This window comes from Ammospiza caudacuta, chromosome 23, assembly GCF_027887145.1.
Source record: "Ammospiza caudacuta isolate bAmmCau1 chromosome 23, bAmmCau1.pri, whole genome shotgun sequence".
Classification (NCBI taxonomy): Eukaryota; Metazoa; Chordata; class Aves; order Passeriformes; family Passerellidae; genus Ammospiza; species Ammospiza caudacuta.
The window spans coordinates 4,410,053-4,437,876 of record NC_080615.1 but is presented as its reverse complement, the minus strand read 5'-3'; the positions used below and the strand labels follow the sequence as shown (position 1 = coordinate 4,437,876).

The window sequence follows — 27,824 nt, the reverse complement described above, 5'->3', positions numbered from 1 at the left end:
ACTTGCTGTCGCCTCTCCATCATCTTTATCCCGTCTTTATTTTTTCAGACACGCTATTTTCCAGCCCAGTGGCCTTGCTCTGTCCCTTGTGTTTTATGGCACTGATGTCTCCATTTCTGCAGGATCACTCACAATATTGTGGCTTATTGAGAGAAGCCAGGGAAATGCAGGGGTGATGATTTGGATGGGTTTGGGGCTATGGGGGGCTGGTGAGGATGCCCTGGGTCTGGGGAAGGGGTGATTGTGACAGGAATTTCAGGGATGTGTGATGCTGGGTGGCTGAGATTGGGGGACTGGAGGCGGGGCTGAGCCCCTTTCTTGGAGCCCATCATCCCCCCCTCAGGCCTCTGTGTAGGTATTGGCGCTCCTAGAGGACCTGGGAGGGCAGTGAGAGGCATTGCTCTGCAAGGGAAATGCCATTTTAAATAACAGCAGTATGTCACAGGAAGGGGAAAAACCCATGGGCTACAGCATTGCTCTGGCTTTAAATTATACCATAGGAGAATAAAAATAAAAGAGAGGAAGACAGAGAGAGAGGCCAGGAGGAAAAAGAATTGCCATTGTTTTACCAAGCAGATGGGAAAGTTCAGGGGATCAGAAAAAGACTATTATTATCTTGACTCAACCGAGAGAAGATGGGAAAGGAAGAGGCATTTTTTTTCCCTGCAGTGAAGAATGCTGTGGCTGAAGTAATTTCAGCAAAGAGTCGGAAGGAAACGATGCCATCAGCTCGGGGTAGCACCCAAGTTACCCCCACAGCCTGGACACATTACCATGATTTGCCTTTTTGTCCCCTTTCCCAGCAGTTACACCACATCCTGTGCTTCTATTGCAAGGCCAGGGAGGGGTAACCAGGGCACACATTTCCCACCACCTCCAGCTGTAGCAATGTGCCAGATGTCCTGCCAGATGTGCCCACTGCCAGTGGCGCTGCAGCTGTGGGCACCCCTCCATGGCACTGCTGGTCTCACCACCTTCCCAGCCTCAGGGCATGACCACCTGCCACAACTACCCAAATTTCTGCTTCCTTGTCCCAGAAACCCGTTGCTTGGCTACAAGACATTAAATATCCTAAATACACAGCAAATTTACTGCTAGCTGTTTAACATGGGCAGAACATGATTTTTTTTCTTCCCCAAATTCATGTGAAAAGTCCTTTTTCTGCGTCTGCAGTGGTGCTACAGCTCCGTGGCTGTAGCTTCCCTGTTATTCTCCAGCTTGGTGTAAGGCAGTTGAGCCACTCTGGCTCTCCTTGCCCTTACAAGCCCAGCAGCATTTCTCAGTCTCCTCAGAGACAAGGAGACTTTTTCTACCCATATTCAGGCCAGGGGAAGGGCACAGCCCTGAGGCCCATGGCAGTGACCGAGCACAGACATCAACAACTGATTTACAAACTGGGGCAAACACTGGTGCAGCATCTTCCCTGACAAGTGTCAAGGTGATGGGACAGGGAAACAAGGAGGTGAGTGTAGGTCAGTCCTGTCAGAGCATCCTTCACCCACCACATCCCTCCTTAAAGCCTCTTTGCCACTCAATTTCCTCCCTTTCCCTCTATCCTCACTTTCTCTCCTCCTCTTTTCCCTCTTCCTCTCTCTGCCACGTGGTTTTTCCCTCAGTCCCCCCACTTTGCCTTGTCACCTTTCCTTCTCTACACCCATTCTCTCCTGCACCCCTGGGAACCAGAGAGGGGCTGGCAACCTGCCCTGCTTAATCCCAGGGCCACTGACTCCTTGGGCACTTAATATTCACGACAGAGAGAAACATTTCATGGCGAATTGGACGCACATTCAACTGGAAATGGAAATTTTATGACTCTTCTCACTCTGCGCAGCAGATTACACCAGCTGAGAAAACATGGAAGCAAATGAACAACCTGTGAACTGTAAAGTATATTAATAATGAAATCACAGCCTGGGAAATGAAGGCTTTATTCTGTTTATATTCTGCTCCATTAATGGAGAGTGCTCGCAGAAGCTCCACCCCATTAGCTGGCAATCTGTGCCCCGGGAAGAGCACAGGGATGGTGGGGGAATGGTGGCACAGGGCAAAATCCTCCTTCCCTCTGGGAAGTTTGGCTCAAAGCATTTCCTTGTGCTGCCTCCATCTATGCACAGTGGGGGTGGGTGAACATGGGGGTTATCTTTGGTGCCCTACCCCGTGCAAGCTTGGGAACAAGGTCATAAGGCAAAGAATGAAGCAAATGGTGATGCCAGGAAAAAAAAAAAGAACAAATGTGGGGGGAAATCAGCTCCAAAACCACAAGGAGCCACCCAGCAAGGAACTGGCACTGGGAAAGCCATCCACAGAGAGCCGTACGCGCTTTCTCTTTGGGCTGCTCATTCCCATCCCCTGCCTGGTGTGTTTGAGCATCCCCACCTCTCCAGCATCCTTCGCACCCCTCATCACCACATCCCATTTCTCCAGGGATGGAAGCACTTGTGCACCCACAGCCCCAAAGCCACACTGATGGCCACAAACTGAGCCAAGCCCACAGGACTTGTGCAAATAAATATTTCAGCGCTACTACCCAGCACACAGCCCTGTCCTTGGCTCAGCAGACCTGGGCCACGTGTGACACAGCCCAGCCAGGCTCTCTCCTTCCTGAAAACAACAGCAGCAGCTTATGCAAAGCACATCACGGGAGCTAAAAAGAGCCAGAGCAGAGTTTTCTATAGCTGGAGCGACCTGGTGTTGACAGAATGGGGACGCATTTCCACAGCTCAGATTTTTATAATAATACCTCAAGGGAGTCACTGGCAAAGTTTGGCCCAAATATAATTAGTTTGCACAGCTATTAGGGGCTGATAAAAGGTTTTAATTTGCGTGGAGATCTCTTGAATCTCAGACACTCCTGTCCCTTGCTCTTCCCCAGGCCAGCTGAATGAAAGGAGAGTCCCAGGCAGGGAGCGACACAAAGCCACGCATTTATCAGGGAAACAGGGAGTTGTGTTCAGCAAGAAAGAAGAGATGGAAAATCCAACAAAAAGCTGACATTGCTGGTGTGTTGGGCTTTGTCCTCTTTGTCCCACCACGCCATTAACACATCCCATTCTTCCTGCAGGGAGATGCCATGGAGAGCACAGATCAGGGCATTTGCAACTCCTCAGTGGTCTCACCTTTGTGGGAAAGGTGGTCAGGGACCAAGGGGATAAGACACAGGACAAAATTTGGGGGTGCAGGCAGAGCTTCCTGGTTTTGCCCCCTATTAGGCCAGCAGGCAGCTGCTTCCCCAAACTGTGCTGAGGAGCAGACCTCTCTCTGCCTCTGGCAGACTGGGAAAGTGTGACATTGCAAAGCTGCATTTAGGGAATGTCTTGAAACCAAGAGGTTTTTTTCCCCTCCTTTTTTAAGGGAAAGACATTGCCTCATTTGTAGCTGGAAGGGGTCTTGTTATTTTTGTACCAAGATGCATATTTTAGAGGTATCTATGCCAAATATGCAAAATCAGCTCCAAGAGTTCATTTCCACCATGCAGGGAGCCAAAAATATTACTTTTATACACATAAAAGTACATAATCTCCCATTGCTTTGAACAAGCAGGAGGAACTAGGGTGCATCAGGAAGGGAAATGCTAAAAGAAGCTCCCCACATGTCACGCTAACCAAGTTTTAGTCATTCCTTGGCAAAAGAACAACCTGGAGCTCATGAAATTATTCCACCAGATTCTGTCCCCTGCTGGGCCACATCCCTCTCCCATGGGACATGATGGAGAAGCTGCTGGCACTCAACAGACTGAATATTCCCTCTGATCCCCCTGTCAGGATATTGCTGGTGGTCATATGGGTCCACACTCTTCTCAAGCAACCCATGGCAATGCCAGTTGCCTCCATCACCACAACCACACAAAAAAACAGGGTCCATCCAAAAGTCCTGCTTCTCCATGGCCACTTCATCCCATTTATTTCTCCTGTTTGTATACCCTACATGATACAAGCAGAGTTGGACCACTGCTGACCATTTGCCCAGCTGCTCTGTCTGGCAAACATTGATTAAAGGAGTATCAAAAGTGGTGGCAGACTTACAGGTTAACAATGATTTAGTGGAGAGCACCGGAGCCAAATTAATGCTGGCTATAATGTAGTTTACCTCATTAAACAATGCACACCAAGATCCTGTCTGTTGTAAAACAATTGGTCTCTGAAGCCTAGTGTTCATCTTCCAGGGTTGCTGGGAGATAATAAATGGGTAATATTCCGGTGATAATGGTAATGGAGTCACGGCTCAGAGCTAATATTATGGCAAAGCAGTAATTATTTCAACAGTAAACAAGGGGATGGTTGAGCTGCCGACAGGATTGGAACCAGTTGAAATGCTCCAGTTAATACAGTGGAGCCCAGGCCTGCAACTGCCCCTAGGAGGACAAGGTGCTTGGCCATCAGTTGACCCTCTTTTGAGTCACCCAGACACCAAAAGATAGGAGGGACATATGCAGTAAAGTGAGGTGGGACAGTATGTACAACATGTTGGCCATCCCAACCCATCCCATCCCATCCCATCCCATCCCATCCCATCCCATCCCATCCCATCCTATCCTGTCCTATCCTATCCTATCCTATCCTATCCTATCCTATCCTATCCTATCCTATCCTACCCATCCCATCCCATCCCATCCCAACCAGCAGCTCAGGCTGGGCTCTGTGCTCCATCACACAGCAGGAGCACTCGCTTCCCTCCTTTGACACACCACTCATGTTGGCTCAAAGCAAATCTCCAAAGCAGAAAAGAGGCAGAGCAGAGACACAAAACCCAGGATGAACATAGAAGGAGCCTTACACGAGCCATCTGCTCCCTCTGAGAGGTATTTCCCTGCTAAAGGGGCCAGCAGAGGACAGAGGCTCTCTGGTCCTACCAATAATGAGGTGACATGAGGACAGGCTAACGGGAGCAATCTCACAGCACGTGCAGCTGATCAGGGGAGGAACAAGGCAGCACAAAAGCAGGCAGAGATTTTCCCACCCAAGAGGATCCCCCTTCTCCCTGTGCCTCCCAGCTGGGCTCCAGATCTGATGTCCAACCTATAAATATCCTCTGCCTCCTCTCCAGGGAGGATGAAGAAGGCAGGCAATGTGCTCAATGGACAAACCTCTGAGACAGGAGGATGTCTCCCCTTCCCAGGTACAAGCACCTCTTCAAGCTGGATAATTTTTGCAGATGTTTGTCCTCTTGTTTTAAGCCTTGCCAAGAGCCAGGAAGAATCAATATACCCAAATACACCAGACTTCTCCCAGAGTCCCTTTGCTGGTTTGCTGTTGATGTATAGACAGATGATCTCATGAGACCTCTGCCACATCAGGCCACCGTGTCTCATCTATCTTAAGTGTGTATACGAGCTGTGATTACTGCTGCCTCTGAGTGCCTCACGTCTGGAATGTGTTTATCCTCCTGCAGCTCTGTGAGAAAAGGGACTGCGATTGTTCCTCTTCCAGGGAGGCCACAGAGGTTAAACGGGCTGATCATGGGCGATATCCTGGATGTGGCCACATCAGGATCCTCCAGGCACCTCCCCAGTGTCTGCCTGGTAGCCCTGAGGCATCACCTGCCCCACAAATGACAGCTCAGGACTCCAGCTCTGCACGGGATCCAGCTTTCAGCACCCAGCTTAATCCTGAGATTAATGAGGGATTCCCACCACAAAGACCTCTCAATCAGACCTCTTACAAGTAAATACACCATCAGCCAAACCATAATGTTTTCCTACCCTGGCAGCCACTGTCTTAAGCCTCACACCAGAATCCATCATACTACAGCAATAATCAAAAAGCAATTAGATAAAACCATGGCAGAAAAGTCCATCAAGGGTCATTAAGGATGACGACTTGGATGCAGCCTCTGGCTCGGGATGTCTGTGTGTGGCAGAGCGGTGCTGGATGAGCCAGTGGAGGGATCTGCATGCACACACCCAGTTTTACACCCTTTCCTTGTGCCTCTGGCCCGGCCATGGCACAATAATCCCATTTGTCTGCCCACACAGCCCTCCTCATCATTGCTGCTAAATGGTGCCTGCTCCTCCTGGGACAGAGGCTGCTGAGCCTTCATTCCTCCTGGAAGATCCCTCACTTCAATTCCTTGGCACATTTCCCAAGCTTAATGGGAGGCATGACTAGTTTTGTGTCTGCAGCACAGATAAATATCCCCTGGATAGCTCAACGTGGTGCCACTCTCTGTGCCAGTGCCTTGGCGTCACCCTGAGCCCGGTGGCCCAGCGTGCTGTACTTTATCCCCGCCAAGAAACCTCAGCCTTCATCCACTGAGAGATGAAAACTGGCCTGACAATATGACAATCGCCATGACAACATCAGTTACCCACCCAAAAATAAATAAAAAGCCCAGTAACTATGGAAACACCTGAGTGACCAAAACCAGGCTATTAACTAGAAGACCTTGCTGCAGTTTACAGACAGCATCAGCACACGAGGCTGGGGACTGTAATCCAGCCAAAGACTCAGAAACACAGACATGCTCTGCACCTAAGGGTGCAAAATGTATGTTTATGGGCACACATAGACCCCTGAGTCCAAGTCTATGCAACTTCTCCCTCCTCTGGGGACATGCTGCTGCCTTCATGCCAAGTGTTACATCCAGACCACTGTTCTGTACATAATTCTTTCACTCTTTGCCTCTTTTTCTCCCTCCTTTTGTCCCCAAGATGCCTCTCTTAATTGCCATGCCAAGGGTCTGGGCCCCACAAGGGTACCAAGAAGGGATGGAGCTGCCCCATCCCATGGCACATCTTGGCACCTCACAGCAGTTTCACAGAGCTGAGTTTTGACGTCCCAGTGACTGGCAGCTCTGCTGGTACTTGTGATGCCAGCTGGAGCATCCAAGTCCAGGACAGAGCCTCTAAGCTGTTAAGCCTCCTCTGCTGAGGCAGAAGAAGCTGTGACTCCAGCAGCTTCACTTCTTTTTCCACCTCAATCTGTTCAGCTGCATTAACAGGAGTTGCTGTGAGTTAATACAGCATTACTGGGAGGGGAAATGAAATAAGACAGAGAGACCTGAGGCAGAGGGACAGAAGACAGGCTGGATCACACCTTATTTGGACTGGCCACAGGCTCACAAAACATTTCTCCAGAGTCAGAAGCCTACTTTTGTTCATGCAGGAGGATGAGGATGGGCACAGGTAGGACCAAGGTCTGAGAACTAATGGAGGCACCAACAGGGCCAACATACCTGCATTTCTCAAAATCAGAAGCAGAAAATTCTCTTGCTCAGGTCCACTGAGCTCTTGAGTTATAGCATGAACTTGATCTCATCCCAGCTGCAGGAACTCCTCCAGCCCCCAAACCAAGGAGAGCTTCCAAAATGGGTTTCACAACTCCTAGAACATGGCAACAGCTGCAGGCAGCCAAATTCAGCAGAGTTTACCAGGCCAAGCCACTGAATGCAAATTCATTGGAGCAGAGACAGAAGAGCCAAGCAGTCAGAGGAGCCTGGAGTGGCTGGCACAGGGTCTCAAGTGAGATCAGTCACCAGGGAGCTGAGCTGCTCTTGGTGTATATCCTCTGAAAGGCCTTCCCATGCACTCCCTGGTGAGCAAACACTCTTATTTGCTCCATTTCCTACCAAGAGGTGCGCTGTGTGCTCACAGGTACCAAGGAAATAATAAAAACTGTGCAGTGCCTTTGCACAGAGCAGCACTCACCAGTGTCAGCTTGGGGACCAGTCCTTCAGCTCCTGGTGGGGCCGTGCCTGGCACACACAGGGCTGGCACAGCCTGTGCCAAGCAGCACTGCTGAGAGCCACTTCCCCACCCACTGTGTGAACTCAAATTATGCACCAGCATTCTCTCAAACAATTCTCCCTTGTCCCTTTTCTCCACCACTTCATGAGAAATGGAGGAAGATGGTGAGAAGGACAGGAGGCAGCTTGCTCAAAACTTCCCATGGGATGAGTAGAAGAACAACAACCAAGAGGGGCCAGCAGCAAGCTTTGGGTATTGCTTGGCCCTGGCACTCTGAATTAGAATGTATCCAACATCCCAGATCTGCTATAGCACCTCTATGCATTTTCTCTGGTTCTCATTTCAGTCCTCACACTCCTGATCTTCATCTTTGCTGTGTGTGGTGAATGCAAAATGGAGAAGTAGAGGTTCCCCTTGGTGGCTTGGCAGACCTAGAAACAGAGGAGCTGCCCACAGGGATGAGCAGCCATGGAAGTTGTCCTGGGCCACCTCTGGGCTCATCACCCTCCATCAGCAGGAGACCAGGCTCTGGTAAATCTCTGTGATCATTTGTTCCCTTTGAGTTTTGAAAGCAGAATGCCTAATCATGGCCAAAATCAGGAAAGAGCTGCTGCTGCAAATTACACAGCGCCACAGGTAATTTCTGATTAGCTCACTCTTCCTCTCCTGGTGCATCCTCAGTTTCCATAGCAGCTAAGTCCTAAGTAAAATGGAAACATCTGGTTCAAGCGCATGTAAAGATTCCCTGGGGAAAAAAACCTGCTGGATGGCAGCAAACAGAGAAAATAGCCCTGGTGAAAGACAGAGGCATCAGGAGCTGGGAGCCTGGTTAGGACAGGATGGATGGCATGTGGGAGAAGGCAGCAAGGGGCACATGAGTGGGAGACAAGGGTTCTGGGGAGCAGGAGGAGATGTAGGAAGGAGAGTGGGGCTGTGGCAAAACAAGATGCTTGTGAAAAACAGGTACTGAGGAGGCTGAGCAAAACAAAAATATGTTGTCAGGGTAGACAAGGGGAAGAGTAGGAAGAAGCTTCAAGGTGGGAACGCATGGAGAGTGCTTCAACCGTAAATGTGAGAGCAACTTTGGTTCCATAGAGAGATGCTCAGGGATGGGGAGGAGCACATGGATCCATGCAAAGACCCTGAGCAAAGCCACCAGCTCAGAAGCAAGACCACCTAGAGTGAATAAGCCAAAATGTGCTCTGGGGGAATGGTTTGTAGACGCTCCTGACAAGGGAAGGGGCTGAAATGCCGCCAACTCAGCTCGCTCAGCCTGGGCTTTGTAGAGTGATGGATCTGGCCCAGCCAGTTGCTCCAGCACAGACAAATAGCAAAAAATCAATGGAGATGCAGCGAGACACCGCAGCCCTCATCAGGAGCTGGGCAGGCAGAGCAGCCACGGCGCCATCCGCCACTGCCGCCCCTGCGCCGGCTCCTTCGGCTGCCGGACAGCCTGGCCGGGCATCCCCAAGGAGAGCTTGAGGCAGATGTCTGGAACAACAGCCCATGTTGGTAAAACCCCAGGGGAAACAGGACTCTGAGGCGGAACTGAAGTGCTTAGACAGGATCAGAGGATCAGAGGCAGGCGTTGCCGCTTGGCCGCACGGCTCATCCCAGCCGGAGCCTCCGGATCTCACCCCCGGCTCACCCACGAGAGCCTCGCACCCGCCTGGGAATAACAGGGCAGCAGAATGCAAAACAAGTGCCAAAAAGCAGCTGGGAAAGGGGGGTGAAATTATACAGTCCTGCACGCCTGGGAATTTGCTTCCCAGCAGTCACACCCACACAGTTCTGCTGAGGGTTTGCTTACCAATTAACAAGGCCACCAATTAATGCTTCATGTGTTTTCCTGCTCATTTGCACTATTTACAATCCCCCTTTGAAGCAACCTGTAAGAATTGCCTGAAAAATTTTCAAAACATGGCCAGACAAGCACATTCAATGTGCAATGTGAGTGGCCCATGCAGAAACTCCACGATTCTTGTGTCTCCCTTCCAACAGAGAGTATTCCCTGATTCTATAAATCTCTAAGCACAACAACCCCAACCTGGCACCTACAGCCAGTCCTCCACAGGACAAAAACCATCAACTCCTCTTCCAGACCACCAGGATGGAAGTTCCTCCACCAAAGTCACTAATTCCTGTGTTGAATCACATCTTTTTGGTGCATTTCACCTTCTCCTGGCAACAGAATGAGCCACCGACCCCTCCCCAGCCGCTCACAAAGAGTGCTGTGCCCTTCCCAAAATATTTCAGATGATGTTTGGTTCTTACCTTTGGGTGAGATGTGTCTCCAGGTGATTGTTGGGTCTGGCCTGCCCGTGGCTATGCAGGTGAGGCTGACGTTGCCACCCTCGTTGATGGAGATGTCAGAAGAGATCTCGGTGATTTTTGGAGACACTGCAATGATGCAAAGAGGAGAAGGAAAATTAAATTGGTTCTGCTTCAACTCAAATCTTAGACTGTGGGTGAAGGAGGCTGAATTTCCATCCTCCCTCAGCTTTGACAATTTTTGCAGTAGTCCATCAGTCTCATCTGACTTGGCAGGAACAAACAGGGAAAAGAGGGGGCAGAGAAGACACAGCTGAAGTGGGAAGAAACTGTAGCCAGAGGGGATTCAGTCATTTTAGGGAGGCTCGAGAAACTCCTCCGTGGTGTGAGACAGTACTTCTTCCTACCCCACTTCCAGCATTCCTTGTGTCCTCCTAGCCATGACAAACCGTTCCCAGCAGAGCATCATCCTGAGGAAATATGATTGTTTCCTTCAAACTCCTGCAGCTTTTCCTCTCTGCCAGGTCCCTGCAAGCACAGGAGCACCAAGAGGAGCTGGGAAAGAAGAGAGAATCTGCTGAGGAGCCTCTAAGGTTGACCACCCTGCAAAGGGAGGGAAATTCTGTGGGGATGAAAAACATCCCCCTGCAATGGCACTGCCATCCAGAGCATGTAGGAGTGAATCAGATACAGGAGGGAACACAGGTACAGGATGGGGTGATGAGGAGGGGGCTGGGAAGGGATGAGGATCAAGCAGGGAGCACTCAGCTCCTGCTGCTCCATGAGCAGAGGACATGATGTGGCTGCTGGGGAGGGCCGGGAGATCTTCTGGTGGGGATGTAGGAGGGAAAAGCATCACCAGCTGTTATCAGCCTGCACCTGCAGAATATAATAAAGACTGTCACCTTCTCAGGTTTATTTCCAGACTTTCTCCAGAGCCTAGCAGGCACTGGCACCCTGCTGCAGTGCTTTGCAGGACAGCCACAAATCACCCATACCTTCCACCCTTGCTGGGACAGCCAGATTCATCACCCCACGTGGGGCTGCAGCCCAACACCCCAAATCCTGGCTTGGACCCCACTCCTGGGGCTCCCTCCCCTGCCTCTCCCCACCTCCCACACCCTCCTGGGCTGCGCCAAGGTGGAATGACTGCAATGGCCTTGCACGCAATGCCTCTGCTGTGCAGGTAAGTAATTTATTGATCCGTAAAGCACTCCAAGACGCTCTGGAAGGGATTATGTCATGCCAATGCCGTGCAATAAAATAAAAAATGATGGATTTTTTGTGAACATGATGGTGATTTAGGGTTTGTAGTTGGAAGTGTAGTTAAAGTACATTTTAAGTGGAAATCAAGGTGGGTAATGAATTATTCTCTGTTTTGAAGGGCTTCTGGGAGTTCATTTTTTTGCTGCTCTGGGCATGATGGCTAATCTGCTAATCATGCACTGGAGAACAGCTCTGGATCAGCTGCTCCCAAAGAGAGGGGGCTCTGGGGCATGACATTGGAGGGCACAAAGACAACACCTAAAAATATTAATATGCTTCAGTGTCACTAAGGGGACAGCACATTCCTCATGGGACCACTCAGAGATGGGAATGCTCTGCCCATGGCCAGGTCCATTGAGGAGATGTAATTAATTACAATGTCGTTATGACTGCCCCACTGTGTTCCTGGTGAGGCTGGGACTGCCAGCCAGGAAATCCAAGTGTGCTCTAAAAACACAGATTGTGTGGTCTCCACAACAAAAACAGGCCAAGGGGATATTACCATGGTCATTTTGGAGAGGTGGGAAGAGCCAAGCAGAGGCGCAGTGATCGCCCACTTTTGCCTGGGAAGCAGCAAGAGCTACCAGCTCTAAGTCCCAAAAAAACAAAAGCAATATCCATCAACTTTAATGCGCTGTTTGCTGCATCACAGAGAAACCTTTCTGATGTTTTTAACTGCTGAATCCACATCGACCCAATTCAGCTTGTTTTGCAGAAGCTTTAAAAAAAGCAAGTCAGACTTTACACTGCTACTCTGGGACTGCACAGACCCACTTTTACCTACCCAGGCGAGAGACAAAAATCAACTGACCAGGTTATAAAACATAATTAAAACAATTTAAACTTGGCTTTGATTGATGGGACAAGGGGGAATGCCTTTAACCTGAGGAGGGTTGATTTAGAACAGGTATAAGTTTTTTACAATGAGTGTTGTGAGGTTTTGGGATAGGTTGCCCAGAGAAGCTGTGGCTGCCCCATCCCTGGAACTGCTCAAGGCCAGGCTGGACAGGGCTTGGAGCAGTCTGGGAGAGTGGAAGGCATCCCTGCCCACAGCAGGGGATGGAACTAGAGGGTCTTTAAGGTCCCTTTCAACTCTAACCTTTCCATAATTCTACAAAAAGCAGCTCAAACTGTTCATGCAACAGGGCAAAAGTTCACCATACTCTGGCAAGCTCAGGACACTGTGAGGGAGATGCAATTTACTGTGGCCCATCTGGAGTGAGAAGAGGCAAGAACATCTGGGAAGCAAACCAGAGAAACGTCACTGAAGCTGTTAACTAAGTCTGGAATTGTCTATGCAGTGGTAGGATTTAACACGGTGGTTATTGTATGCTAATTAAATATTTGAATATTTTACTGCACAAACTATTCCAAATGCCTTTCTAGAGACACAACAGGTGTTTGTAAGGCTTTTACCAGACTAGAGAGGGAAATCTTAATAAATAAATGATCCAAGTATATATTGAATATTATTTAACAGTCACTGGCATTTCCATTCCCTCTGCATTAAAGGACTTTCACCAGCACTTGGCATTTCTGCAGCAGTGGGGCAGAGGAGACATTTCCTGTGCTGAAAGCAGGACGCAGATGGAGCTGTGCCCCTTTGGGAATGAATAAATAAATAAAGCTAAGTAAATGCAGGCTTCCCAGGCGGGAACCCTTTCCTTGCGGGCAGTCCTTTTGTGTTCAGCATCTCTCTTGCTCGGGAGTGATTAAACATGGCAGTGTTGGCCAAGCTGCTCCGGTGACACTGCACAGATTTCCCCACAGGCAGGCTGGTGCTTTATTGATCCAACTCTTTCTTTTTTCCCTCTCCAGCTTCACCACAGCTCTGGGGAAGGTCTTTGGGTGCTCTCAGCGCCCCACAGGTGCCCTGGGCATGCCCCCAGCTTGTCCCAATGTGGTGCACAAAAGGAGTCCCCAGGACAGAAAGCAGCTTGCTTAAATATTTAACCAAAGCATATGGTGAGCTGCACGTTTGAGGGTGCTCAGGCAGGTGATAGATGTCTTTCTGGTTCCAAGCATATGTGCCTGCCGACACACATCTATTCCCTGGCGCACAGACACCCTCCTGCCACTGGCACAGACATATCCCTGCTCTGCTTTCACCTCCAAACACCCGCTCCTGCCAGAACAGGTGTGCAGCTCACAGATCCCATGCCTGCATCCCACAGCAGTGCTGCACACAGATCTTCACGTCCTGGGAATGTGGGGGGGCTCCCCAGGCATTTCTGCCACTCCTCTGCTGCCTCTCCCACAGCACCCACTGCAGCACTGAGGCCCTCCCTGATTATTCCTCCAGCTGCCTTTTATAGCTCATCCCAAAATGTATAACCATCACCAGCTTTGCTTTCTTGCTTGGGCCCTGCTACCTCCATTTCCATCATCATCAGCTCCCCATCCACCCTCCTGGAATGTATTGACTGTGCTGCTTGCCCAGGCTGTCCTCTCCCTGATCCCTTGTCCCCATCTCTGTCTCCTCACACCCCAGCACCCCAAATTTCAGCCACACACCAGGCTGAGGGGAGGGTGCTTCTGGAACAACATCTCCACCTCAGACTGGCAAGGGGATTTCAAATCAAGTTGCCTATTCCTTCTTCAAGGAGCAACTGCATTTTTTTTGCCTTAAGCACCCCCTTTCTCCCAGTTTTGGGAGCCAAGCAATAGTGCAGAAAGACATCTGTGATCTTTCCAGACCAGCAAACCCTTTCTGGTGTGGGAGTGAGGCAGAACAGGTGTTTGCCCCAGCCAAGGGGTCTCAGCCCATGGCACAGCCTTGGAGAGAGTGCCCTGCTTCCCTTTCATAAAACATGCAAACCTCCATCTTCCAGCACGAGCAACATCTGCTCCAGATCAAAGGAAACAACAAAGAACAACTATAAAAGTGTCTGGAAGAAAGAAAAAAAGGGAGAGTCAGACTTGCGTTCTGCAGGCGATCTGTGATGTGCACTGGCAGCTTTCTGACGCTTCTCCTGCTTCTCATAACAGCTTCTTGCTGCTGTAACACTCAGATTTCCCTGTGTTTTACAGAGTTTTCTGCCAAGGGTGCTGCCACTGGGATTGGGTGAGGGGGAGTCCTGGGTGTCCTATCCCTGCTCATAGCAATGCTGAGTCAAACCAAACCCACTCTCAGGCAACTGAGGGTCTGCCAAAGGTGGGGACCCAACGTCCAGCTCCAGGACTCCTCCAAGGTGTAACCAGAGCACTTTGTAGCTGCCAGCTCAGGAGAAGGTGCAGTGCTGGCTGCCACCTCCATGGTGCCTCCTCCCTCCTTTGTGTTTCAAAGCTTTCTGCCTTCAGGGAGCAAATTAAGAGCCCTGTGCCTTCAATTACAGGTGTATTATAATGGGCTTTTAAATCAGTTTGTGCTGCTCTAACACAATTATAGTTAAGAGAAAAGCGGAGAGGGCTTTGTCTTTCTGTCATATCATACTTCCATCATGTCATCCTTCCTTCATATCATCCTTCCATCATATCAGGAGCTGTTTTGAGCCTGTCCAAAGGTGTGAGGAAGGGCAGACACAGCCTCAGAGCCTGCTCAGTCACAAAGGTTTGTACACAAAACCCTTATGGGTGCCTATCCTGCTTCCCAGGGCTGCCTGGACCCCGTATTGGCATCACCACCCCTTTCACAGGTTCAGAACAGCTTCACCAAGGGACTGATCCCCTCTTCACAGACCTGGCAGCAGCCCAAGCCATGAAGAAAGAAGGCTGGAAACAAAGAGGACATACATAACGACCTTAATAAGCAATTAATAAATAACTAATGACAATTGCTCGTTCTAAAGCGAGGCGTAATGAGATGTGTCATACGGCACCGAAATGTGTCTAAATGATTTCCCAGCCAGGTAGCAGCTCCTGTTGCAGGGAAGCTTGGAGGACACGAGATTTTTTACGCCCGTCTCTGCAGCAGGTTATACAGCACAGCATCATAATAACTCAGAGGAGGAGGGGGAAACAAGACGTTCCCAATCATTCATTAGTAAAGTATTTGTGAACGCGGGTATAATTCACCGCATAAACAGCAGGGTTTCTGCAGACAAACTTTATAGCTAAGTGCCAAAAGGGAGCCCAATCTGATTCCACTTACGACAGCATAAATCAGCACTACTACTGCAGTCAACAAGGGATACACCACAATAAACGTGGCACAATAGGAGAGTCGGGGCTCAAGTACAAGGCTTTTTCCTTGATTTCTGGATGGGTCCAGGTCACGAGCCTGGATCAAGAGCATCTCCTTAAGGAGTCAGAGTGTTGCCTCACTAGATTCACTCCCCTGTTTACAAGACTTTGAAGGGATCTGCATCATTTTTCCTAGCAAAATAAATGAAGAAAAAACCCTAACACCAAGCCCCACACCTGTGGGGAATCAAATCAGAGTTTCTTTGTATGGCTGTTAATAAGCATCTTTAAGAGGAGGCAGAATCCCTCTGTCAGGTTTGTGAGAGTTCTGTGTTCATGTTACAATGTCTGAAGGAAGATGTGGCACAGCTCTGGACTTCACTGCCTCCTTTAAAATGAGTCTAATGATGCTGAGTGAAAAGAAAACAAGAAGAAAGATATGAAAGCAAAGTTTTTCCATTATTATCCATGAAGAAATGCAGCCAAACAAGGAGTGTTTGGCAGTTCAGCTCCCTGTCTAGACAGATCTCATTTTCAACTCCACACACGCTGCACAGATCTAGTTTCCAGTTTTTGCACCCTGAGCCACCTGGGATTCCCCCTGTAAGCCAAGCAACGCCTCATGAAAGGCAGAAAATTGAAGGATCTCGAATCCTTAAGACACCTGCATCATTTTTCCAGCATTATTGACACCTCTGCTCAAGGCACGACAGCCTCTCTCACAACTGCCTCCACGGTGACCATCAAAGTGACAGTGACTCTGTCACACCCTGCTCAGGGGACGTAGGGTCCCCAGCTCCTCTCATTCCACTGGGTACCAGTGAAATCTCCATCAGACCCTTGGGAAAATCCCTGTGTGGGGACGAGCCAGAGCATGCTGACAGCACCCCAGAAAGTTTGAACGCGACTCGTGGCTAATACAAAGCTTGTCAAACCCATCACCTCTAAATGCTGAATGTCTTTATTAGATTCCTTTATCTCCCCCCAAGATCGGAGGGACACGACGAGATGATTCTCGGCGGAGATGTCATCATCCAGAAACTAATTAAAGGCTGCGCAGGAAGCCGGGCCACGCACACTCTGGAGAACAAAACGCATTAGCAACCCGAGCCGGGGAAAATATTACAAGTGAACTTCAGATCAGAAAGGGCGAGCAAGGGATTTCACAGCAGCTCTCCTCTCCCCATCTTTCCTCACACTCATCCCTACACTCCCTCGTCCTCCATAGGTGACCCCAGCTTGGAGATTATTAGGACCAGCCTGGGAGCTGGGGGATGCAGGCCAACAGAGGATCCTTTCCTCCACCCCGAGAGAAAAGCATGATTTGTAGAATTTCCTTTATTTTTAATCATAGAAAAGCATCCTTGCTGTGGATCAATAAGTGCAGAGAAGGATGGATGCATGCTGGCTCTGCCAGAGTGCTCCTGGCAAAACCCTTGGTCTCGTTTGGTCTCATCTCTCCATCAATGTAATGACAAGAATTTCTCATCCTTGCAGGCTCATGAAAAAGACAACAACATAAGAAATTATAAGATACCCAGAACTTATGCCCACAGGAACTGGATGTGGGGGCGTTTCTCCATGGGGACAGATGCACAGATCTAGTTTAGGACATGTCTCAAGTGGATGTACCTGCAAACAGCTGTTCCCAGCCAACTTGGAATCTCCAATGGACAGCAAATATCCATGATATTGCTCATCTGATCCATCAACACATACTGTCCTGCTAAATCCTGCACAAACCCCCAGCTCCCCTCCCCACAACCAGCCAGAGTGGCCGTACCCCACCCTCCTGCTCCCCACTCTGCTGCTGGAGAGCAGAGGGGGCTCTCCCTGTCTCCCCCATCCATGCAGAGTGGGCATCACGCCAAGGGCTGAGCTAGCCAAACTGCCCTGTGCCACTTTACTCCTCAAAAAGGACCTGACAGGAACAAAGGAGCTCAAACATCCTTTCCAAAGATAAATCAGATGCTCTAATGCAGCCTGCATCTCCAATGAATATAGGGCAGGTGTCTCTGAAGTGAAGTATTAGTTAAAATGATGCTCTTTAAATTACATTTCGGCTATTTCAGGCAGACAGGTTGTGTGTGGGTTGGGCTGGGTTTTTTTATGATCTATCTAGAGGCTTAAAAAGACACAGAGAGAAATAAATCTCCCTTCCATTAAAAACACACTATGCTCTTGCATATTTGTTCTTATCTTGGCGCTCTCGCTCTTGTGCTCCCTCCTCTCCCAGGGCTGGAGCACAAAGTGTTTGTGATTACACTTCCACCCTGACACTCAGCTAATTCGAGGAGCTGCCAGCCCGTGCCCAGGCGGAGCACACAGCTCTCCCACCCCCGCAGGAGGATGAGCTGTGCTTCCCCAAATGCCTCACTGGACCCGGTGCCTTTATTTCAAAAACCACTGAGATTTGTGGTGTTAATGTGGAACCATGTGGAAGTCCCAAGTTTTGATTGAGTTTATTTGGATCTTCTGAGTCTATCCATACCCTTTTTGTCTCATTTATCTATTTACATCCCTCCATTGCCAGCATTGCCTGTCTCCAAACAGCTCCTTTCCTCCCATCCTTCCTGAGCTCCAGCTCTTACAGGTGCCCTCATGCTCCAGACAGGGCTCTTACTTCTGCTTAGGCTTCTTCCCATCTTTGCCTTTGACAACAGCTAAAAATTAATGGATCAGGCAGGGAGCACAGCCCTGTTATTGTCTGATTAGGTGGTCTGGAGGCTGCTACTTATGCCCAGACTGTTTGCCTGGGAGAACAGAGTGGGAGAACGAAGCTCATGAAGTGGGAGAACAAAGCTCATGAAGTGGGAGAACAAAGCTAGTGAAGTGGGAGGTCAGCAGGGTCCAGCAGTTCAAAATGAACCACAGGTGAAGTGATCCATGCCTCCATGTGCTGCCACTCCTCCTATCCCCATGGGAACACATCTTTTGTGACTAATGTAGCACTCCAACAGAGGCAGGCCTACCTTCCCAAAGAGGCCCTGATCCATTCCTTACTCCTCTTAGTAATTTCTTTACATCCCTGCTTTTTCAGTCTCTCCTTCTTGGGCTCCAAGAGCCCCCCCAGCCTTGCTCACCCCTCCCATGGAATATTTCTGGTTTCTCATCCTATCCCAAGGCACATTTCTAGGCCAACTCACAGCTTCCCCAAGCCCAGGGGACCAACCCAAAGCTTGGCCAAAGGTGCCAGCAACAATCAGGAGTGCAAATACCAATGATCCAGTCTGTGGGATGATGCTCACTGTCCTTCCCAAACCTTCAAATGTGGCTTATCCCTATCATCCAAACTCTGGGAGATAAGGGAGCGTTATTACTCCCCCTTCACGGATGGAGAAATGAGACCCAAAGATCAAATGGGCCAGAAGTGCCTGTTCAGATCAACGCTCTGCAGCACCTGCCTCTCAGGCTCTGTGGAGCTTGGAAAACCACGTTAAAAAGGCACAGGGAGAGTGAGGGTGGCTGCCAGGGCAGGTATTTCCATCGGGCTGCACGGAATGAGAGCTCCACAGTTAAGAATCAGTCATCAGGCTGCCGAGACACAGCTGTGTATCCCTGTACATAAAGGGGCAATTAAAATTCCAATTGCCAATTTCAACCCAACCAAGCAACATTTGAGAGAACTAAAAGCAGAGGAAAAGCAGGGAGCGATGGTCCCACAAGGGAAGGATATTGATGTGCCTGGAGAACGCGGGGGCTGCTCTCCTTTCCCATTAGGACTGCTCCTTCATTTCCTGTTCCTCCTAAACAAAGCCCTCGAGCCTTCTTCTCGGCCACACTCGTGCCTCCGAGAATGCCAGAAAAGCCACAGGGAATTATCCCCGCCAGAGCATTTTTAATTTCCCTATTTGTCTTCCTAATGCCCAGCCTCATCACCAGCACCATCTATTCCCCATGTGCTCCTACTTTACATGGATGGACTATTTTTACCCCATTCTTCCTATGCCTCTTTTTCCTCCCATTTAATCATTTTGGAGGTTTTTTATCCACACTTTCCTTTCCTTTCTTTCCTCTTTCCCTTTCATTTTTAATACCTGTGGTTCTCCGATTCAAAATCATTACTGTTTTTAACTTGACTCGAGCCTCTTAATTAAGTTACTTTCCATTATTTTTTATCTAGTCCATTTGTCTACATCCCCCGCACCCTCCCTAATTCTCCCTTTCCTCCCCAAGGCAGGCTGGGTATGAAATCTTACATTTCCATTTGGCTAACAATCACTTTGAATTTTTAAATGCTATTAAATTGGATCACACCAGTCACTGGACTGGAGTTGTCGAGCTGTGATATTTACTCGCGCCAGTCAAAGGGAAATGAAATTGTGGCGGCGCGGGGGGGAGGCGATGGGGGAGCCCAGATTTATTCTGCCCGCGGTCCCTCGCAAACCAGGCACAATCCCCTCGGATTTCTGAGCCAGTTCAAAGGAAACTCTCACGCTCAACCATGAATGTATTGTAATGTCTTTAATAAATCAATTACTTGTTGGCAGGGAAGTGTCACTGCATCTCCAATCCTTGTAATCACCTCAGCCTTGCTGTGTTTTAAGCGCGGAAAGCCCACGGAGGTAGACGGGGAGCCAGGAGCGTTGTTGGTGTAGGACAAAGCACAGAAAGCACCACTTGGTCTTGCTAGGAAATGCCAAAATGTGCAGAAAGTATTTGCACCATGTAAAACCACACACAAACACACAGAGTGACCCCCAGCTCCAGGAGGAGGACAGCACGGTGCTGGAGGGACTGTGTGGGGCTCATCCTTCCCAGCGCAGCTGCTGGCATGCAGAAGCTTGGAAGGAATGACCAGAGCAGGTTCCTGGGAAATGCCTATCACAGGAAATCAGCTTGAGATGATGGGAGCAGCCTCTGCTCCTTCCTGCCCAGTGCTGAGCAGGGGTATATTGCAAAGCAGTGTTCTCCCACCAGCCCAAGAGCCAGACAACCTTTTGCTGCACTAATTCGGACCCTGAGTTTTGTGCTTCTGCTTCAGGAGGGTACCATATTTCAATTTTACTAAAAGAGACCTTTTCCACTCAAAAATTTGCTAAAGGGAGAGAGATTTGATTACAAAGCAGCCCTGGCCAAATCCAACCCCTCCTCCTCTCTCTGTGCCGACGACATCCTCCCCTCCACAACAACAATCATCTGAGCACAAACAGACAACAGAGCTTTTCAGAAAGTAATGAACTCCGGTCGGAGCCAAGGCAGGAAGGGTTTAATGTTCAGTGCAGAAAGCTTGGCGAGGCCATCAATTATATAGCCCTGCTGCTGAAGGAGCAAAAAAAAGAGAGAGTATTTCAGCCAGACTCGGCCAAAAAGAAAAGATAGGGAAGGAAATCACTGTGAGAGAGATTTAATTTCACAAGCAGGGAGAAGTGTTTGCAAAAGAGGAAGAGGATCAAAGGCTGAAGCTCTCGGGCTGGCTGCGGGGAGGAGGGATTACAAGGACAGCAAACTATGGAGGAGACATCTCTGTTGATGCCTTGTGTCAATGCTGGGCCAGGCAAGCAGAGCCTGGGGCACAAACTGGGGAGTCTGTTGGCTGGGGGGGCCCAGTGGGCAGAGACTTGGGCAGAGAGGAAGGTGGATTGTGACCTGTTCATCTTATCTCACACAGGACAGCAAACCAGCACGAGGTCTGTGGCCTCTCCTGCTTTGTCCCAAATCCTACCCAGGAAATTATACAAAATGCTACCAAAAAGGAGAGCTGAAATCTTTTGGGCATCTCTACTACTGGGACCAGAAAGCCAGAAATGAAAAATCACAGGATCCCAGAGTGGTTTGGGTTGAAAGGAACATTAAAGGTCATCTCATTCCCATCCCCTGCCATGGACAGGGACACCTTCCACTGTCCCAGGCTGCTCCAAGCCCTGCCAAACCTGGACATGGACACTTCCAGGGATGGGGCAGCTTCTCTGTGCCAGGGCCTCAGCACCCTCACAAGGCACAATTCCTTCTGTATGAGGGTATGGATCCACTTAAAAGAAGACCTCCTCACCCTGTCCCCTGCACACAGTGAGGCCATGCTGATCCCTTCCAGGGATCCAGTCACAGACTGAGGTACAAATTCACCTCCTTTCTGGAGGACAAAGGTGTTTCAATGCTGTCTCACAGCAGGCATGGAAAACCCATCAAGACCAAAACAAATCAAGACCACATTTCAATATCTTATTTGAACAACCACATTTCCACATCTTTTACAAAGATCCTTGCCTTTTTTTTTTCCACTTCCTGCTTTTCCTTGTCTTTCTAAATCTCTTTCTTCTCCATTGCATCACCAGAATAGAAAGAAAACAAAATTACATCTCTCCCCAGATTTCAATGCAGCTCCTTCTTCCCGTTTCCCTCCTCTCCTTCAAAATCCAATCAAGAACAGTGTGAAAAACCCCACATTTTCCACCCAGTTTCCCCCTTTATTGTCCCAGTGACCTCCCCCCAGCCTGCCCTCAAGCCTGGGGATATTTGCTGGAGGTTCTCTAGCCCTCGGAGGTGGCAGGGCCCAGCAGCTTTTTGGCAGCTGTTCCCTTGGCCTCTCCTTTATCTCCAGCATTGTGTTCACATCTGCTTCCCCCTCTGCCTCTTTCCCTGCTGCTGGGAGTCTGCTTTTAAATCACTGCTCAGCACAGCAGCTGCCAGGCACAGGTTCCGTGCCCCATTTGGATGGGGGATCCAAAAGCTGTTTGCAAACCTCCCTCTGCCTTTTTTCTTCTCTAATTTTCTTTTTTTTTTTTTAATTTTTTTTTTTTATCCTCCTGAACCTGCCGGTGCTGCCACACTGCTTTCCCCTCCTCCCTTTTGGCTGAGGAGCTCTCTTGGCTCTGGAAGTATGTTCAGACACCTGGTTGCTGGCAGCATGGGGTTTGGCAGCAGCTGGCAGCGTGCAGCTCTCTGATAGGGAATGGGAGGGGAGCAGGGATCTCACTGGGGTCAGAGCTACCCACCGTGGCCATCAAGGATGTGCTGGTGGCCTCTTGCACTGCTCCTGCCTTGTTGGTGCCTTTCTACCATGCACATTCATCTGGCTTTGCCTGCAGCTTTGGCCAAGGACATTTATTGTTTTTTTGCTGAGGATTTATAGCGTAAAATAACATAGATTTGTGCAGCACCACTCAGGAGCTGGGAATGCATTTAGGACAAGGCGTTGCCATCTGTGGCTCCTGTCCTCAGCAGAGTCCTGCTCCCAAGCAGGGCAATTTTGGCAGAGCAAGGTAGCAAACCCCAGGGAGCAGAGCCAGGCACGTGGAAGGCTGGATGCCTCACTGCCACCCTGCCCACGCAGTGGCTCCAGGCTAAATTCCCATTCCAGATTGCAATCTCTCTGTGCTACCAAAAAAAGAGAGGGCTATATCCTTCCGGCTGCCAGTAATGTACAAAACTCCCTGAAAAAACTTGGCTGATGCCTCCCCAACCTCCTTTCACTCAAGGTCTGTGCAGGATTGCAGGCCAGGATCCCCATGGATGCCACCTTCATGGAAAAGACTATACCAAACAGACAAAAATATCTTGGGAAGAGCCCTTTGCTTCATCCTCCGACTCCCCAAGCCTCTGCAACAGGTTTTTGCTTCTGGACTCGCCTCCAGAGAGACTGGCCAGAAAAATCAGTTTTAAAGGCCAAAAAGAAGAGCCAGATTAAAGTATCAACTCTGAATTTATGCTCAGGACTTAAGGTTTAATAATGCAACAGAAAATCAATATTTAATAAAGCAAATGATGGAGAAAAACAGTGAATGGGAGATGAGCTGCTGCTCATGTTTTCAAACAAGTAACCCCCCAGAGGAGCAGGGTTGGCAGGATGGATGTGGAACCAGATTGCCACAAAGAGCTGGCACACAGGACGCCCCAGGTCCCAGCGATTCCAGCTCCCGTGTCAAGGGGAGCTCACGGGTCTTTTATTAAAGGACAAACAAGGAATTACTGCGGTGGTCAGAATCCAAACACTCATGGAGAGAGAACAAATGCTGAGGCACCAGGGGAGCGGAGCAGCTGCTGCACTGAGCAGGCCCAGACTGGGGCTGGGCTGGAGGAACACGGGCAAGCAGCAACACCCCCAGGTTCAGGTGCCAAAGACCTGACTGGGGATGGAGATCTGAGGAGCTGGGAGGGAGCACAGGGGCTAAAAGCAGAGGGAAACTCCTGCCTGCTGAGCAGGGGAGGAGGTGCATAGTTCAGGTGGGCAATTGGGGCACTAAACATGGCTGGCAGGTGGGGTGGCGCAGCAAATGTGCATCCTGAGCATGGCAAACTGCATCCCTGGGAATGGCAAACCTGCATCCCTGGGCAAAAACTATACATCCCTAAGAATGGCAAACCTGCATCCCTGGGCACAAACCACACATCCCTGAGCACAAACCACACATCCCTGGGCAAAGCTAACCCGCATTCCTGGGCATAAACCACACATCCCTGGGCACAAACCACACATCCCTGAGTACAAACCACACATCCCTGGGCACAAACCACACATCCCTGGGCACCAACCACACATCCCTGGGCAAAGCAAACCTGCATCTCTAAGCACAAACCACACATCCCTGGGCAAGGCAAACCTGCATCCCTGGGCACAAACCACACATCCCTAGGAATGGCAAACCTGCATCCCTGGGTACAAACCATACATCCCTGGGAAACCTGAATCCCTGAGCATGGCAGGAGTGCATCTCTGGGCACTACAACTGTGCATCCGTTGGCACAGCAAGCTGACATCCCTGGGGGCAGCAAGAGTGCATTCCTGACCATGGCAAGCCTGCATCCATGGGCACATCAACAGTGCATCCCTGGGCACAAGAAACCTGCATCTCTTGACACAAAGTGCCCATCTCTGAGCACAGCAAGAGTTCATACCCAGGCAAAACAATCACAAATCACTGGACACAGAAAATGTACATCCCTGGGCATGACAAGCATAAATCCCTGGGCACATCGCTCAGCCAAAAGCACACGGCTCTGGGCATGGCAAGTGTGCATCCCCAGGAGCGCTGGGCCTGGGCAGGATGAGGGGAGCTCTGCGATGCTCGGGACAGATCAGCAGCTCTGCCTCCCTCCCCTGGAGGCTGGAGAAAACTGCAGCGAGCCCCTGCATGGCACAGAGATGTCACCTGCGCCTTGTCCCCCCACTGCCTTTCCAGGCCTGATACAACACTGCCAGCCAGGAAAGAAGGAATATTGCCCATACCCATGCCAGCAATGGCAGGTGCTTCTTGGGGTATATGGCTTAGGGAGCACAAAGATCTGTGCCCCATATCACAAAGTCTGGGGACTCTGGATAAATCCTCTAGGCAAAGGAGACTCTCACTTGCACAGGAATCAGTGCCCTTGGATGAAACCCCTCCTCTGGCACACTGTGTGTGCCGGGTTGTCTGCCTGGCCCTGCAGCATGGCAGTAATTTGTAGCTTGTGCTAGGATCCTTCACATTGAAAGATGACATATAAATATAAAACGTTATCACTCCATAACAGCCACATGCTATAAAACGCCAGGCAGAAGGATCTGGAACTAGATGGAGGCAGTGCTTTAAATCCTTCCCTGCAGAGTTACTGCCGCTAAAACAACAGACCCGCTCCAAAGAGCTCCAGCAACGGAGGGAGAAGAGGACAGACCCCAATAAAAACACCACAATTGAGGAATTAGATGAATAAGTGATGGGATTACAGCATGACCTCCCCATGCTGACAGCCCCAGGGTAGCAGTAGCACCGGCGCACCGGTGACGTCTCCTCCCATTCATCCCCTGCTGTGATTTTCCGTGGATGCTCCTGCTCCTGTAGTAACAACAAAGCGCCGGCACCAGCGTTACACTACAGCGGGCTGACTCCGCTCCCGCGGCTACGATAACAATGCTGTTACTGTAGTAACATTACAGAGCCGGGGTCTCACTGTTCTACCCTTAATTTTATTGTCGTAAGATTAAATTGCAATAATGTTATTGAGCTGCCATTAGTGTAGCCATGGCAACAATAACATTAAGGTAGCGATATCGCATTACAGTGGTCCAACCGTTCCACCACAAATATTTTAATGTAGTAAAACAAAAGAGATTACTGCAGTAACATTAAACTGCAGTGACCTCATTAAACCCCCACCGGCTTTATCACAGCGCTCCTCTGGAAACCGCACGCGGCAGTGAGAGCACCCTACACACATCCTGAGCGCTGCTGTGCCACCCCTTTGGCTGGTAAATCCATGGGGAAGGAAGGGGATGTGCTGCACATCTGGAGAGACACACACAGCTGCAGTCTGTAGGAGTGTCAGGGGGTAGGACAGTCGGGATGGACAGAGATGAGAGATCCTGAATCCAGGTCTAGGAACTTGGCGTTTATTGCAAAGGGCCTGGGTGCAGGGCCCTGCTGGGAGCTGCCAGCCACAGCTCAGAGCAGGACTGAGAGAAGAGAGGGGGAGAGAAGATGAGAGGATAAGAGAGTAAAAGGGCAAGAGAGTAAGAGCATAAGAGAGCGAGGTTCCTGTTACAATACAATAAATCTTCTTCTGTGCTGAATATTCTAATTCTCACTAACCAATCTAGTACAAGATACAAATCCTACAGCATTTACATACAGCCTGTATGAATCATTACATTACCATACTGTGTTACATTTTAAACCCTAAAAACTCCTCTTTGGGCCCCTTCTGCCAAGCTGGCAGGGTCTGCTCTGACCCTTGGGCCTGTCTGCAAGCAGAGGTGTTGTTCCATCAAAAGGGGATCATCTTCAGCCAGCCACACCATTGTTTTCCAGTTGTTCAGTAACTAAGGTATCTCAAAGCTTGCTTTCATTTCAATATTGCTTATAGTTTCTATATTCTCAAAATCTTTTGCCAGACACTCATATTTATATATGTTTCATCTTCTCCAACCGCAGTCCTCCCTGCCTGGAGAGCTGCCGGCGCCGCTGGCCTCCCGGATTCACCCGCTCCGCAGAAGGGATTAGCAGAGTCACTCTTGAATGGCTCTGGGTGAGGCGGGTGACCTCCTCCTGAAAGCCTTTGGAGAGGTTGGGTGAACAGGGCTGCTGGGAGCTCGCGTGCTCAGAAAGGCTCAAAGAGGAGCAGACTCTTGTTTTCTAGAAGAGGGGTGATGCGAGGGTGACCTCCGCAGCTCTGAGGGAGTAGCAGAGAGAGTTCCACCGAGCTCTCCTCGCTGCCACAGCAGTGCACACAGCTGAGCCAGGGAGGATGGAAACAGTGGAGCCACGGAGATGCCAGAGGTGGGAGTGCCCCTCTGATATCTGGAGGGGACCACAAAGGACTCTGTCAGGAACTCAGTGACAAACAGGATGACAGCATTAGCTCTTCACTGGGGACACAAACAGGAATTAGCCACAGCCTGGGTGTACGCGAGAAAGAAAAACAGGAAGGAAATTCAACTGGTCTGTGTGTCCTGTGAATCACTGGATCTTCCTTCTCCTCTGCTCCAGTCTCCTGCCAATTATTTCTCCTTGGGAACAGGATACATCCTCCCATGACTCTGGCAGTGCCTGCCCCCACTTCGTCTCTGGGGTGCCAGGAGAGCCTGGAGGGGAATGGCTTGAAATTGAAAAAGTTTGATGTAGAGTAGATATAAGGAAAATGTTTTTTAAAATGAGGCTGGTGGGGTCCTGGCCAAGGTTGCCCAGAGAAGCTGTGGCTGCCCCATCCCTGGAAGTGTCCAAGACCAGGTTGGACAGGGCTTGGAGCAGCCTGGGATAGTGAAAGGTATCCCTGCCATGGCAGGGGATGGAACTAGGGGATCTTTAAAGTCCCTTCCTACCCAAACCATTCTGGGATTCTATTGCTTCCCTTCATCCCAAACTCCCTATTACCAAGTTGCCCACCTTCTAACAATGTTAACTCACTCAACCACTATTCACCTCTCCATCCCTCCTTCTCTTTACACCAGCAGGCTCATCCACAAGCTCCAGGAAGGAGCAGCATGGTGGGACACACCCCCAGTGGGATGCAGCGTGCCTGACTCCCTCCAGCAGCAGCAGGGACATGAAACTGGGGCACCCTGAAGCTGCAGCAAGGGCAGAATATGAGCCCAGAGCAAACTCTTCCACAGTACAGACTCTGGAGTCTCTGTTCCCTCCCTGCTCCCACCCCACGATATAATTGCTAATTAATAATAACGTTTAGCTCTCAGATAGCGCGTTCCATCTTCAAAGACCTCTGTCGACATTAATGAATTAATCCTCATCAACCCCCCTGTGAAGTAGGTGACAACTATTATCTCTGCCTCACAGATATTAAACTGATTTGCAAAGAGGTCAAGTGACTTTGGGGAGGCTGGAGGGAGCCTGGCCTGGTACGAGGCCACTCCACAGGGGAACATGGACAAGCACACCCCAGAGAAGCAAGGGCTGGGATCCGAGGGTGTGAGGGAGATGGAGAGATGCAGGGGCAGTAATGGATGTGGGACCTGCAGAGATGCTCCCCGAGGGCAGAGCAAAACGAGGATAAAGAGCCAAAAACTAGGCCAGTGTGTGAGAGCGTGTGGGAGACCTTCAGTCCTCCACAACAG

General features: G+C 49.9%; 1 protein-coding gene across 5 annotated transcripts in view; it reads right to left on the bottom strand.

Annotated features, from left to right (window-relative positions):
- Nucleotides 1-27,824, bottom strand: part of LOC131567388 (protein CEPU-1) — a 390,343-nt gene that overhangs the window by 17,477 nt on the left and 345,042 nt on the right. For all 5 annotated transcript variants that reach the window (XM_058818975.1, XM_058818978.1, XM_058818973.1 and 2 more), the window contains one exon: nucleotides 9,956-10,081. In XM_058818975.1, coding sequence (XP_058674958.1) covers nucleotides 9,956-10,081 — 126 coding nt within the window. The remainder of the gene's footprint in view (nucleotides 1-9,955; nucleotides 10,082-27,824) is intronic.